Source organism: Xenopus tropicalis, chromosome 8, assembly GCF_000004195.4.
Source record: "Xenopus tropicalis strain Nigerian chromosome 8, UCB_Xtro_10.0, whole genome shotgun sequence".
Classification (NCBI taxonomy): Eukaryota; Metazoa; Chordata; class Amphibia; order Anura; family Pipidae; genus Xenopus; species Xenopus tropicalis.
The window spans coordinates 9,044,380-9,059,946 of record NC_030684.2 but is presented as its reverse complement, the minus strand read 5'-3'; the positions used below and the strand labels follow the sequence as shown (position 1 = coordinate 9,059,946).

Below are 15,567 nucleotides of genomic sequence, written 5' to 3'. Positions count from 1 at the left end.
CTAACGGCACCTTCACATCCAAGTTCGCAAGTCCTTCCAAAGCAAACAGCCGGTAGCTTAAGTAAATACGTCTGCAGGCATTCATCTTTCCAATGCGGAAACAAAGAGAAAAACAGCTTCTCATGGCAGAAAGTATAGCCTGAGAACCTCTACTCTTCACCCCGATACTCTTCACCTAGTTTTATCATCTGAAACTACTATATGTGGTCCATAAACCATGGCAGCCAATCAGACGTTTGGTTCTATCATTGTAACTTTACTATAGCACTAGATACTGACGAATAACTGGCTGTTTGTAGAACAGGTCCTACAGTTACAGAACTTTGGTAAAGTTATGGGTTTTGAGGTGATATAGTTTAGGGGTAGCTTAGAGAGCCATAGTAGTACTATTAAACATCTGGTTACCTTGGGTGGGAAGATTGGGAGAAGATCCACTCATTCGGCACGAGCGGATTGCAATGTCTATGGCCACTTTTAGATCGGATAGACCTTACAATAGCCATGGCCAAAGAGAACTGGGCCAAGTCTGCCAGTTAATAAGATCACAAAGGGGTTGGACTGGCCTGCTCTCCCAGCAGGCTTAAGGTCCCCATACACGGGCCGATTGTAGCTAGTGATATGGGTCCCTTAGACAGATTCGGCAGCTAATCGGCCCGTGTATGGGCACTACCGATGGGCCTGCCCGACCAATACCTGGCCTGAAATCGGCCAGATATCGATCGGGCAGGTTAGAAAATCTAGTCAGATCAGGGACCACATCGGCTCGTTGATCCGGTCCCCGAACCGACTTTGCCTATACCCGCCGTTATAATTAGATCTTTTGGCTTCAGGGCCAAACGATCGAATTAGCCTGGATTCTCCAGATATCGCCCACCAGTGGCGAGCGGATCTAAAGGTGTATGGGCACCTTTAGGCTCTAGTGCCACGCTCATCCAACTTTTTTTGGATTCAGTTCCTGGCTTGGAGTTCCAACCTCTAGTCGGAGCCTCCCAAGGCGGCAGATATAGGAAAGCACTGGTGTATTCAGCCATAATTCCAAGAACATCTAGAACAGGGGTCCCTGAACTTTTTTACCTATGAGCCACATTCAAAGAGTCGGGGAGCAACACAAGCATAAAAAAAGTTAATGGGGGTGCCAAATAAGGGCTATGATTGGCTATTTGGTAGCCCCTATGTGGATCGGCAGTCTACAGGAGACTCTGTTTGGCATTACACGTGGTTTTTATGAAATGAAAAATTGCCACCAAGCCAGAAATTCAAAAATAAGCACCTACTTTGAGGCCACTGGGAGCAACATCCAAGGGGTTGGTAAACAACATGTTGCTCAAGAGCAGGGATCCCCAACCTTTTATACACGTGAGCCACATTCAAATTGAAAAAGTGCTGGGGAGCAACACAAGCATGGAAATAAGAGCTCTAATTGGCTATTTGGTAGCCCCTGTGTGGACTGGAAGCCTACAGAAGACTCTGTTTGGCTTTACACTGGGTTTTATGCAACCAAATCTTGCCTCCAAGCCATAATTTCATAAATGAGCACCTACTTTGAGGCTACTGGGAGCAACATCCAAGGGGTTGGGGAGCAACATGTTACTCAAGAGCCACCAGTTGAGGATCAACCCTTCATTAGAGGAACCACATTGTAGTGAGGCCCGGTCAATAACAATTTTCTTATTTCTATGATAGGCTCTATACCATCTATAAGTGTTTGCACTCTTTACGGCTAAGTGTTGTAAAGTTGTCCCCATGATGGTGCCCTCGGATAGTCCAACAATGCACTAAACCACTTTGTATTCCTTGTGAAGAATTTGGGTTGGGCTTAAGAAGAAAATGCACTATTAAGGCAACAACTAACCTACCAAACACACCAAACCATCTACTTTCCAATGAGCGACGTCACTATTCAGATATGAATAACGGATAAGAGGGCTAGTGTCAGAGTAGGGCAGGTAGCCCTAGTGGCCAAAGAGAAATATTGGTGAAGTCACCGTATACATTTCCCCAGTTAGAACAGCAATGACCCCCTCCAGAGTGGTTTCAAGGGAACCCGGCTTTCCGCGGAAGTTAAGTGTGCCATTTCTCCGAAATTCCTTGCATAACTCCTACGCTGGGGGGGGGGCACTAATCCAAACCATGTGCAACTAATGATGCTGGAGAACTGACTCTCTACAAAGGAAAAAACACCCATTAACCCATCCATTTTGCTACGTTATTTATTTTGTGCTAATGTGCCTCTGAGTATTGAGAGAAGTTTTAACGAGGCCGGTGCCCGGATTACCATTAAAACCCCTTTTGCTTTACAATCAGTGCCCTTAGATCCACGCCGATATCTCCCATCTGATTTATATTAGGGCTTTTGCACACCGGCGGCTTTGTTTTCCAGCGATTTACGGTGTGTGTTTGGGGCACGCTGAGTGCTAGGTAAATAAAGGGGAAATAAAGCTAAGGTTTCACAGATGGTTTACATTCTGGCCATTGAAGCGGCGCTTATCTCAGTGGCTGGGAGTTTTTAATAGAAGTCAACACACTGCCCATTTCTGCTGAAGAACATGATCGTTCTGCTGGTTACCTGTACCCTACCATGAAAATGGGGCAAGACCAGCATAGAAAGGCTCAGACTAGAGTTGTGGAGTTGGAGTCGGAAGCGATTTTGGGTACCTGGAGTCAGAACTGGCAATAATATATACCGACTCTGGTACAGCAGGAATGGTGGCCCATCAGGAAAATTCCCGGTGTTCCAGGTGTCAGTGGGCTCCCCTGTTCACCCAACCATGACCATTTATGTATGAATGGGGCAAGACCAGCATAGAAAGGCCTAGACTAGAGCTGTAGAGTTGGAGTCGGAAGTGATTTTGGGTACCTGGAGTCGGAGTTGGCAAAAATATACTGACTCTGGTACAGCAGGAATGGTGGCCCCCCAGGAAAACTCCCAGTGTTCCAGGTGTCAGTGGGCTTCCCTGTTCACCCAACCATGACCATTTATGTATGAATGGGGCAAGACCAGCAAAGAAAGGCTCAGACTAGAGCTGTTGAGTTGGAGTCGGAACCCAACCATGACCATTTATGTATGCAAGATGGGGGTAATATAGATATAAGGCTCCCTGGCACCCCACTTCAACACTGGGTGAAGATATGATATCCAAAACATGTATCAGTGGTGCCAAAGGTGCACTAGAACCTGCCTTACACTTTGGTCCCTTTTAAGAGGGATGAATGTTGCCTTCAGGACTTCATAATGGGTCATAATGGGTGCCAGAACAAGGTCACCTAATGCCAAGTTTCTGCCCCGGATCAATACAGAGGCATGTACTATAAATGTCCATATGTGCACACTACAGATAGTAGTAGTACGGCCAGTTTTCATCTTTTGGCCGGAGACCACATGGGCAGTTTTGATCTTCTTTGACCTTCTTGTGGTTAGGTTCCCATTTATTCTTGGCCAGTCTGTCCATACTGAAAATTTCTTTCTGAACTTATCTTGAGGCATGCAAAGTGTTAATCCAGAGGAACCCATAATTACCACTAATGGAAGATTTCAGCACAAGCCATAAAGGAGGCCATACCTGTGTAGATTGGTTGTCCTTCAACTAAGCTTATCTTGAAAGGATCACTTAAAAGTCCAACTTGTCCATCAACAAAAAAGACCATTAACGACCTTACCTTGCATTAAAATTGGTTGGTAAGTAAAGGAAAATCGGTATATGTATGGCCAGCTTTACTCTGTAACTGGTAGCCCAAGTTTCTGGCCTTTAGATGCTGTTAAAAGTTCAAATGCCCAGGGCCTGTCAATCCTGGGGTCCCAAGAAAGCAGCTCCCTAAACCATTTTGCCAAGAAGGGGAGGCTGGTGTTGCGACTGGTGGGGCACTTGGAAAAAGGCCTGGTTGGCCGCTGGCCCCTGGGGAGTGTAACTATGGACACTCCCTCCTCCAATCATGGCAGCAAGGAGGAAGTGTGATAGGCGGTGGGGGGAACCATGTTGCAGCCCCGGTGGGCCCCAGGTTGCAGCCCCGGTGGGCCCCAGACACCCCAGTCCAACATTGTGTATTGAATAGAGCACTTAGCACCTAAGTAGAAACTGGAGAGCTACTGGAGAGAGGAATTCAGTCGATTTTAGGAGAGACAAATGGCATTTGTAATGACATGAAAAGGAGAGGATAATATACGGCGTGACTTGCTGAGCCAAGCAGATTTAGCAGCAGTAAAATTCCACGCGCCAGTGCCCAGCAAGCCTGCCGGAACACAACAATGAACAGAAACAATCATAAAAGAACAGCCATTCTTTCCTAATTAATCATAAAATAACGGCAGCTCCATGTTTGCAGCCGTACTAATTACTCCTTGTCACTATCCGACTAATAGTACGGCCCAGAACGTTTACCCTTTACCTTCCATCGAGGAGAAGAAGTAGAAGAACAAGTCATTCGCTGCTAAACTGATATTATATCCATCCCATATCTGTATTGGTTCCACTGGTTCTTGGAGCTGTGGATGGAGAAGGAAGTCCTGCCCCACCGATACCCCCCAGATTTCAATCAGGCAGGTTGACAAATTCCGTCGGGGCAAGGGGTGCATCGGTGGGTTGATGTGGTCCTAGCCCTGGTGGCCTGCATCCTATCAAAGTTGGCTTAGGGTTCCACTGGCTGTCCAGGTCAAAACTGCCTGGACATTAGGAAAACCAGGCAGGACTCTCCAAGATTGATATGGGGATCAGCATTGGTCATGTCATAACCCCACCCCATGATGTTGATGCCCCACCTTCATTATGTCATTGTCCCACCCTCTGTAATGCCACCACCTTCCCCCTGCCCAGTGTTAGCAGCGGGTAAAGGTGGCAACCCTAGTTTGGCCGAGGATCGGATCAATCCGATATCGCCTACCCCATTGTTTTTGTTATTTAATAAGCCAAAAAGGGAAACTGAAGCTCCTCCATGTTTGGTCCTTGCAAGGTAGATACATTTTCTGTAGTCATCTATTCCCTTCACTCTTTGTTGCGACTGTTTGTTAGCAGGAGTTCATTATACAGGGAGATTATTTCTGCGCTGAGAATCTAATTATCTCCCTTACTACGGCCAACACTGAGTAGCTTTCATTTCTAGGGAGCTTGTCCAACTTGGCCTTGGTCTTTATGCTCCTCCTCCCACCCAGCTGACTGTGACATCACTTGCAGTACTGGGCCAGGTTTGGGTCAATGGGCTCAGGCAATTCAAGGTGATTAGGTAATATTATAAATGTTGGGTTCAGTGTAGGCCTGGCCCACAAGTACACAAGAAGAACTCGTGGTGGGCCATGGTTTCATTGGCTATTCCTTTTCAACCAACCATTTGTCTTGTATGTTGAAATCATGGGCATTCATCATCCATATATGAAAACAAGAAGAAATGTAGGCCTGGCCTACCGGTTCTCAAGAAGAAATCATGGCGGCCATGGTTTCATTGGCTAAATGTTGGGTTCAGTGTAGGCCTGGCCCACAAGTAGACAAGAAGAACTCGTGGTGGGCCATGGTTTCATTGGCTATTCCTTTTCAACCAACCATTTGTCTTGTATGTTAAAATCATGGGCATTCACCATTCATATATGAAAACAAGAAGAAATGTAGGCCTGGCCTACCAGTTCTCAAGAAGAAATCATGGCGGGCCATGGTTTCATTGGCTAAATGTTGGGTTCAGTGTAGGCCTGGCCCACAGGTACACAAGAAGAACTCGTGGTGGGCCATGGTTTCATTGGCTAGGTGTTGGGTTCAGTGTAGGCCTGGCAAACCAGTTCACAAGAAGAACTCATGGTGGGCCATGGTTTCATTGGCTAAATGTTGGGTTGAGTGTAGGCCTGGCCTACCAGTTCACAAGAAGAACTCATGGCGGGCCATGGTTTCATTGGCTATTCCTTTTCAACCAACCATTTGTCTTATATGTTAAAATCATGGGCATTCATCATTTCTAGATGAAGAAATGTAGGGGAGGATAGATGACTATATGGAAGAAGTGATGAAGAGAATAAAGAAAGTGATTGAAAAGGGACAGAAAAATTCGGCCTGTGGTCAAAGGTTTTCTGGTGGACCCCTGGCATAGGGTTGCCACCTATAATACCAGCCTTTGGGTTGGGGGAGGGCCGTGACATTGTTTTGTGGGTGGGGTTAGGAAGTAGAAGGTTAGGAAAGGGGGCAATGTGTAATACTGGTGCTGGCTGGTTAAAAACCACCTACCCGAGCCCCCCAGTCCGACACTGCTTGGGTAGAGTCAATGGAAGGCTCAACCTACTCCCAACTGGTACAAGCTAATTGTTTAATAAGATAACGAGCAACATGGTGAGCATAACGTTACAGGGCATAACTAGAAGAAGAAGATACTGGTCCATCTACGACTTTAGCCTGGACTCTCACCGAGCCCTCTGTATTTCTGAGCTCCCAATCAAACTAGTCACTCTGTTTCTTTTGGTTGCCCCTGCTTAATAGCAATGGGAAATATATGGGCATTAATATGTGGCTACATCCCTTCATATATGGCCGAACGACCATGACCAGGTGTAGCCACCAACCAGGGATGGTCCCATCAGACTTTCCCCCAACGCCCATGAAAGCAACGCAGCCCCGAGAGCTGACAGGAGAGGATGCAAATCCCATTATTGCGCCCAGCTAATCGTGCCAGTTCCCAGGCAGCTGTAAAACGCGTGGAAATGACATTTGTAAGTGAAGCTCCTGAGACACAGAGCGATAACCACTTCTCCTGGAGAGCTTAAGTCTCTCGTTGGCAGTCACTTCCAGCAACAACGCTCCGTTTCATTTCATCTGTCTCTAAAGTCTTCATCCTATTGTTCCCCCCATTGCAGAGCCGTCTCCTCCGAGGCTCATTAATATTTGAAGCGTGGAGGATTAGGTGAGGTGGAGGAGCACTCTATAATCTCCCGGAGTAGGATGTCGGAGAAGTAGGAGTAGGATGATGGAGAAGTACATATACGGCACGGGCAAGCTGAGCGGCATCATGGGCTAGTGAACTGGCCGGCCTGGGGACTGTGTAACTGGCATAGCCATGTTTATACATCTATGGGGTGTCATCAGAAACCTATGTTAGATGCCACCAGCTGGTTTTTAGCATTGTCCACAATGGTGCCTAAGGCAAATAGTAGGGTTCTAGGCTGACGCAACTCTCAATATTGTCCACTTTCTAGAAGTTCAACCCTACCTGTTTCCAACAAGCATGAAAACCTAACCCACCCCTCCCGTGTATAACTGTCAGAGTGATACCTAGACAAACCCACCAATATGCTCTAGAACCCCGGCAACTCTTGGACGAGTTCCCCTGCCAGCTGAACAGTTGGACTCGATGGACCCAATATGGGCTCCTAGTCTTCTTGTGTTGCCCTCCTCTCTAGCTGTGGCCCTGCATGAACCTTGACACATCTACCCTTGAGATGCCAACGTCTCCATTCCCTGCTGCTATAGTTCTTCTGCTGATATCCAATGGGATTACAGGGAAAACATGTGAAAGTCCCATGGGTGCACTTAAGGGAGGGCAGCCCAAAAATAGATTTTCCTTCTGGCTGGACAGAATATTTATCCTGGCCCAAATGCAACCCACAGTGGCTCCTATTGCTACAAAGCTCACACAATACTCCGGAACCTCTAGAACTGAAAAACATAAGTCGCTTCTTCCCTCTCGAGCCCACTTAAGTTAATTTTAGAGACCATTATTATATTCATTAGCTTTTTAGGGCAGTTTTGCCACATTTGGAAGACGGCGGATCCCAAGGGGGTTAACCCTTTACAACAGACATTCTTTCCCAACCAATTACTGGTTGGAAAATATTTAAAGGGACAGTGTAGCAAATATGTTTTTTTAGAAGCACTAACTATACCTTCAGTGGGAAAGTTTGGTTAACAGCAATTAAAGAAAAAGAAACAAATGCAAAAAGAGTTGGGGTTCAACACATGGGGGGTACATAATAAGGGCTGTGATTGGTTATTTGGTAGGCCCTATGTGGGCTGGCAGCCTATTGGAGGCTCTGTTTGGCAGTACAACTGTTTTTTATGCCTCCAAACCTGCTCTGAGGCCACTGGGAGCAACATGCAAGGGGTCGGTAGGCAAAATATTTGAGAGCCACTGGTTGGGGAACCCTGCTAACATAGGAACATCAGGAACGCAAGTTGAGGTGAACGGAACTTAATTTGCATCCAGTTTTGGATTGGGGTGTCCAGGGCCCACCAGGTCTGCCATCTAGGGGCCACAGCTGGAAGCTGCTACACTCAAAGTCAACCCCCTCCACCCCAGTGTGTACTGGACTTCTCCTTGCAGTCAGTGTCGGACTGGGAACCCAGGGGCCCACCAGAAAACCTTAGACCCCAGGCCCTCTTTCCAAACTATTTTTCCTCCTTTCCTCACCCAACCTCTTTATTCTCCTAATCTCTTTACTTTACATGCTAGCATCTATTCCTCCATCTATTTCTACTCTTTGTTCCCATTCAGAAATAGGGAATGAGCATGAAACAGGCCAAATGGTCAGGAGCAGGAGGGCCCACCGGGAGTTTTCCTGGTATCCTGGTGGGCCAGTCCGACACTGCTTGCAGTTCCACTAGGGCCAGGGTCCACTGGGACCCTGTATGCATCCACAATTACACTGGAATTCTGGGCAATACACTGCATTGTGGTCTGCTCTTTATGCTGCCTTCATATTTGAGACTTACTTACTGAGCATGTGCAGTGCCCCCGGCACCAGGGAGAAGGTACGACGGCCAGTAAACAGAAGCACAGAAGTCAATGACGCAGTGTCTGTGTGACTTTTATAATTGCACCCCCCAGCATTCAACAGATACACGGTCGGCCCCAATCTAGACTGGGAAACATTGTGCATACACAGGCCTAGGTGCCGGAGATATAGAACAAGGATACAGAATAGATATAGAATTTAGTACGAGCCTGTTCCCATTTGTAGGAATTTCTGTACCGGGTTATAGGAATCAAGCTCCGACCAGCACAAAAGAGTGGAGAATGTACAGGTGGGGGGGTTGTTTGGGTGACAGATAGAAGTCTGCACACTGCCAGCAGGGGGTACAGTTCTGATAGGTCACTTAAGGTCCCCACACACGTTAAGATTCACTCACTTGGCGAGATCGCCAAGCGAGCGGATCTTCACCCGATATCCCCACTTACGGGTGGGCGGTATCAGGGAGCGTGTAGGCCAATTCGATCGTTTGGCTCTGGGGCCAAACAATCGAATTATATTGGCGGCAATGGGGCAGTCGGTTTGGGGACCGCATCAACGAGCCAATGTGGTCCCCGATCCGACTGAATTTTCTAACCTGGCCAATCGATATCTGGCCAATCGATATCTGGCCAATCGATATCTGGCCAATCTCAGGCCAGATATCGGCGGGCAGGCCCCTCGTTCCTGCCCCTACACGGGGCAATAAGCTGCCAAATGACCAATATCAGCAGCTACAATCGGCCCGTGTATGGGGACCTTTACAGTAAGGATTCCTAACAATCAGGGTGGTTAGGGGAATACTTTGCCTTTACTATCACAAGGAACCACAGGAAAGGTTAATTACCCCGTCTCGCCGGTCTGTTCCGACTCCTGGAGCGGCTGCGCTGCCTCTGCAGTTGGGATCGACCGATTAACCTGTAGTAATAGCCGGGCCGGCCAGAACCCCTCCGGCCGTTCAGAGACATTTCAGCTTCTTTGGCACCACTTTCTCCAGGACAAGGGGACTTGCAAGCTCCGTCGCACCCCCCCCCCCCCAAAACTTTTATCCAGTTGAAGCGGTTTCAAGGGGAAATAAACCTCACAGAAGAGGGAAAAAGTTTGCAGCTCCTGGCAGGCATAGCTCCGTTACCGGGCAGAGGGTTTCCCGGAGATAAGGGCTTGGAAAGAGTCCAGGGCTGGAATGGAGTGAATTGGGAAATCTGTCAGGGTTGGAGAAAAACAAACACACATCCGCAGCCTGGTGAGACTTTCACACAATGAGAGAGCTGTGAGCCGGAGCTTTTATGTGCAGCACTTACACGGCTCCCCCGGGGCAACAGCCATGTCCCCCCCCAAATATGGAGCCGGAGAGTGACCCCCGGGGTACAAGTGATGTGCGCCTAATGTTCCTCGCGGGGTGTAACGTGAGAATTTGCTGAAAGGAGACGCCTTAGTGAGAAGTTTGGGTGCATTAAATACTTACCCCCCCGGGGGGCAGTTTCCTCTCTGATTACATAATGAGAGAAACATGAATAGGGAAACAGATCAGCCGCCCCTCACCTGTCTCGCTTTTATCTAGGATTGGCCGGGGGGGGGGGTATCTGCCCGTGTCCTGACGGGGGGGTCTTGGGGAGCAGCAGGGGTTTATTACTGGCTAAAGGAGGATTCTGGGAAATGTAGTCTGCATCTGCCTTACTGGATCTCTAGTAGGGAGAGGGTTTTTTGAAGATGATGGAGAATGCCCTAAGCAATGGGGGGCAACAGTGGGGGGACTCAGCGAAAACAGTTGGCAGGGTCGGACTGCGGCGGTGGGACACAGGGAAAGCCCGGTGGGCCCCACCGCCCAAGACATGGTCCCTGCCAGTGCTCCCCAGGGCTGTCGGTCTGTGGGCATGTAGCCCCTGCAGGGGGTTAAAGGGATGCGGCAGGGGCCCCTGCAGGGGGTTAAAGGGATGCGGCAGGGGCCCCTGCAGGGGGTTAAAGGGATGCGGCAGGGGCCCTTGTGGGGGGTTAGGGGGGATGCGGCAGGGGCCCCTGTGGGGGGTTAGGGGGGATGTAGCAGGGGCACCTTGGGGGGTTAGGGGGATGCAGCAGGAGCCCCTGCGGGGGGTTAGGGGGATGTGGCAGGGGCCCCTGTGGGGGGTTAGGGGGGTGTAGCAGGGGCCCCTGTGGGGGGTTAGGGGGGATGTAGCAGGGGCCCCTGTGGGGGGTTAGGGGGATGTGGCAGGGGCACCTTGGGGGGTTAGGGGGATGTGGCAGGGGCCCCTGTGGGGGGTTAGGGGGGTGTAGCAGGGGCCCCTGTGGGGGGTTAAGGGGATGTGGCAGGGGCCCCTGTGGGGGGTTAGGGGATGTAGCAGGGGCCCCTGTGGGGGGTTAGGGGGATGTGGCAGGGGCCCCTGTGGGGGGTTAGGGGGGTGTAGCAGGGGCCCCTGTGGGGGGTTAGGGGGATGTGGCAGGGGCCCCTGTGGGGGGTTAGGGGATGTAGCAGGGGCCCCTGTGGGGGGTTAGGGGATGTAGCAGGGGCCCCTGTGGGGGGTTAAGGGGATGTAGCAGGGGCCCCTGTGGGGGGTTAAGGGGATGTAGCAGGGGCCCCTGTGGGGGGTTAAGGGATGTAGCAGGGGCCCCTGTGGGGGGTTAAGGGGATGTAGCAGGGGCACCTTGGGGGGTTAGGGGGGTGTAGCAGGGGCACCTTGGGGGGTTAGGGGGATGTAGCAGGGGCACCTTGGGGAGTTAGGGGGATGTGGCAGGGGCCCCTGCGGGGGGTTAGGGGGATGTAGCAGGGGCCCCTGTGGGGGGTTAGGGGGATGTAGCAGGGGCCCCTGTGGGGGGTTAAGGGGATGTGGCAGGGGCCCCTGTGGGGGGTTAGGGGGATGTGGCAGGGGCCCCTGTGGGGGGTTAGGGGGATGTGGCAGGGGCCCCTGCGGGGGGTTAGGGGGATGCGGCAGGAGCCCCTGCGGGGGGTTAGGGGGATGTGGCAGGGGCCCCTGTGGGGGGTTAAGGGGATGTAGCAGGGGCCCCTGTGGGGGGTTAAGGGGATGTAGCAGGGGCCCCTGTGGGGGGTTAAGGGGATGTAGCAGGGGCCCCTGTGGGGGGTTAAGGGGATGTAGCAGGGGCCCCTGTGGGGGTTAGGGGATGTAGCAGGGGCCCTGTGGGGGGTTAAGGGATGTAGCAGGGGCCCCTGTGGGGGGTTAGGGGATGTAGCAGGGGCCCCTGTGGGGGGTTAAGGGGATGTAGCAGGGGCCCCTGTGGGGGTTAGGGGGATGTAGCAGGGGCCCCTGTGGGGGGTTAAGGGGATGTAGCAGGGGCCCCTGTGGGGGTTAAGGGGATGTAGCAGGGGCCCCTGTGGGGGGTTAAGGGGATGTAGCAGGGGCCCCTGTGGGGGGTTAGGGGATGTAGCAGGGGCCCCTGTGGGGGGTTAGGGGGTGTAGCAGGGGCCCCCTGTGGGGGGTTAAGGAGATGTAGCAGGGGCCCCTGTGGGGGGTTAGGGGATGTAGCAGGGGCACCTGCGGGGGGTTAGGGGGGTGTAGCAGGGGCCCCTGTGGGGGTTAGGGGATGTAGCAGGGGCCCCTGTGGGGGGCTAGGGGGATGTGGCAGGGGCACCTTGGGGGTTAGGGGGATGTAGCAGGGGCCCCTGTGGGGGGCTAGGGGGATGTGGCAGGGGCACCTTGGGGGGTTAGGGGGATGTAGCAGGGGCCCCTGTGGGGGGCTAGGGGGATGTAGCAGGGGCCCCTGTGGGGGGCTAGGGGGGTGTAGCAGGGGCCCCTGTGGGGGGTTAGGGGGATGTAGCAGGGGCCCCTGTGGGGGGCTAGGGGGATGTAGCAGGGGCCCCTGTGGGGTGCTAGGGGGGTGTAGCAGGGGCCCCTGTGGGGTGCTAGGGGGGTGTAGCAGGGGCCCCTGTGGGGGGCTAGGGGGATGTAGCAGGGGCCCCTGTGGGGGGTTAGGGGGATGTAGCAGGGGCCCCTGTGGGGGGTTAGGGGGATGTAGCAGGGGCCCCTGTGGGGGGCTAGGGGGATGTGGCAGGGGCACCTTGGGGGGTTAGGGGGATGTGGCAGGGGCACCTTGGGGGGTTAGGGGGATGTAGCAGGGGCACCTTGGTGGATGCGGGGACCCCTGGGGCAGCAGGTTGGGTACCCCACAGGTTTCCCTCAAAAAAAGCAGATACACTGGGGCTATGGGTAGGATTTTTGGATGCGGGTATAGATGCAGGTTGGAGGTCTTATCCATATATCTTATATTACCTATATTATCAATATGGGGGAGCAACCGTGGGGCACGATCCCTGCTGGTCCTACCCCGGGCGGCTGGTCTGTGGGCATGTAGCGGGGGCCCCTGGGGCAGCCATGCACCCCCTAGTCTGACCCTGGGTGTTGGTTACCTCCAACTGTATGTTAGAGGAGCCCAGGGTCCGACCCCTTCCTGGGCATTCATATCGGATACTTACCTAGGTGCAATTGGGGGTGGGAGGTCAGTTAAGGGAGCGCCGACAAGGATCGGGTCTGGGTCAGCGGGGCCCATGGGGTTTTCTCCCAGTCTGACCCTGGGGGAGCACTAAAAATATTTTGGTGAGGAACCAAAACCCCCGACTAAGTGCTGAGGGGCCCAGTTACTTGTAACCCCACCCAGCTTCAACTCCCAGCAACCCCTGACAGCCCTTGGCAACCACCATCACCTGACCCCATCTTGCCTCCCTATACCCGCTCTCCCCCATTCTCTGCCCCGGTTACAGACCCCGCCTAGTCAATAGGTAAATCCGCGGGGGGGGCTAATTAATTTCCTTCCCCCTCTCCATAAAGCAGTTGTTCTGCCTCACGCGTTTCGCTCTCTCCCTTGCCCTTTACAAACTGCAGAGAGCAATAAAGCACGGGATTAAGATCCATGTCGGGAATCATGGCTGCTCCAGCTCAGGATCAAGTGCCATATATTTATTATATATACTGCAGAAGCCAATAAAAGGCTCAGGGTCCCCGGGGGCTGCACACAGGGGGATGGGGGATTCGCAGTGACATTCCCAGTAAAATAAGCGACAACTGCTCACCGTGGGTATATTATATTATATAAATATGTGTGTATGTATGTATAATATATATATATATATATATATATATATATATATACACACACATATACATATATACACACACATATATATATATATATATATATATATATATATACACACACACACACATATAGCTAGAGGAAGCAGACCCCGCTTTAGAGAACCCCCGGTGAGCCCTGCACCCCAAAGTCGGAGCCGGAGCTTTTATGTGCAGCACTTACACGGCTCCCCCGGGGCAACAGCCATGTCCCCCCCCAAATATGGAGCCGGAGAGTGACCCCCGGGGTACAAGTGATGTGCGCCTAATGTTCCTCGCGGGGTGTAACGTGAGAATTTGCTGAAAGGAGACGCCTTAGTGAGAAGTTTGGGTGCATTAAATACTTACCCCCCCGGGGGGCAGTTTCCTCTCTGATTACATAATGAGAGAAACATGAATAGGGAAACAGATCAGCCGCCCCTCACCTGTCTCGCTTTTATCTAGGATTGGCCGGGGGGGGGGGTATCTGCCCGTGTCCTGACGGGGGGGTCTTGGGGAGCAGCAGGGGTTTATTACTGGCTAAAGGAGGATTCTGGGAAATGTAGTCTGCATCTGCCTTACTGGATCTCTAGTAGGGAGAGGGTTTTTTGAAGATGATGGAGAATGCCCTAAGCAATGGGGGGGCAACAGTGGGGGGACTCAGCGAAAACAGTTGGCAGGGTCGGACTGCGGCGGTGGGACACAGGGAAAGCCCGGTGGGCCCCACCGCCCAAGACATGGTCCCTGCCAGTGCTCCCCAGGGCTGTCGGTCTGTGGGCATGTAGCCCCTGCAGGGGGTTAAAGGGATGCGGCAGGGGCCCCTGCAGGGGGTTAAAGGGATGCGGCAGGGGCCCCTGCAGGGGGTTAAAGGGATGCGGCAGGGGCCCTTGTGGGGGGTTAGGGGGGATGCGGCAGGGGCCCCTGTGGGGGGTTAGGGGGGATGTAGCAGGGGCACCTTGGGGGGTTAGGGGGATGCAGCAGGAGCCCCTGCGGGGGTTAGGGGGATGTGGCAGGGGCCCCTGTGGGGGGTTAGGGGGTGTAGCAGGGGCCCCTGTGGGGGGTTAGGGGGGATGTAGCAGGGGCCCCTGTGGGGGGTTAGGGGGATGTGGCAGGGGCACCTTGGGGGGTTTAGGGGGATGTGGCAGGGGCCCCTGTGGGGGTTAGGGGGGTGTAGCAGGGGCCCCTGTGGGGGGTTAAGGGGATGTGGCAGGGGCCCCTGTGGGGGTTAGGGGATGTAGCAGGGGCCCCTGTGGGGGTTAGGGGGATGTGGCAGGGGCCCCTGTGGGGGTTAGGGGGGTGTAGCAGGGGCCCCTGTGGGGGGTTAGGGGGATGTGGCAGGGGCCCCTGTGGGGGGTTAGGGGATGTAGCAGGGGCCCCTGTGGGGGGTTAGGGGATGTAGCAGGGGCCCCTGTGGGGGGTTAAGGGGATGTAGCAGGGGCCCCTGTGGGGGGTTAAGGGGATGTAGCAGGGGCCCCTGTGGGGGTTAAGGGGATGTAGCAGGGGCCCCTGTGGGGGGTTAAGGGGATGTAGCAGGGGCACCTTGGGGGGTTTAGGGGGTGTAGCAGGGGCACCTTGGGGGGTTAGGGGGATGTAGCAGGGGCACCTTGGGGAGTTAGGGGATGTGGCAGGGCCCCTGCGGGGGTTAGGGGGATGTAGCAGGGCCCCTGTGGGGGGTTAGGGGGATGTAGCAGGGGCCCCTGTGGGGGTTAAGGGGATGTGGCAGGGGCCCCTGTGGGGGGTTAGGGGGATGTGGCAGGGCCCCTGTGGGGGGTTAGGGGGGATGTGGCAGGGGCCCCTGCGGGGGGTTAGGGGGATGCGGCA

The 15,567-nt window shown here is 53.1% G+C and overlaps 1 protein-coding gene across 6 annotated transcripts in view; it reads right to left on the bottom strand.

The window, feature by feature from the left end:
• The window catches only part of dab2ip (DAB2 interacting protein), a 362,460-nt gene that overhangs the window by 250,054 nt on the left and 96,839 nt on the right, over positions 1-15,567 (bottom strand). For 3 of the 6 annotated variants that reach the window (XM_031892053.1, XM_031892056.1, XM_031892054.1), the window contains exon 1: positions 9,537-9,928. The exons of 2 other annotated variants lie outside the window; for them this stretch is intronic. In XM_031892053.1, the coding sequence (XP_031747913.1) occupies positions 9,537-9,657 (121 nt within the window). In that variant the 5' untranslated portion in view covers positions 9,658-9,928. Of the gene's footprint in view, positions 1-9,536; positions 9,930-15,567 lie in introns of those variants that run through there. One more of the 6 variants, XM_031892057.1, reaches the window with a different exon arrangement.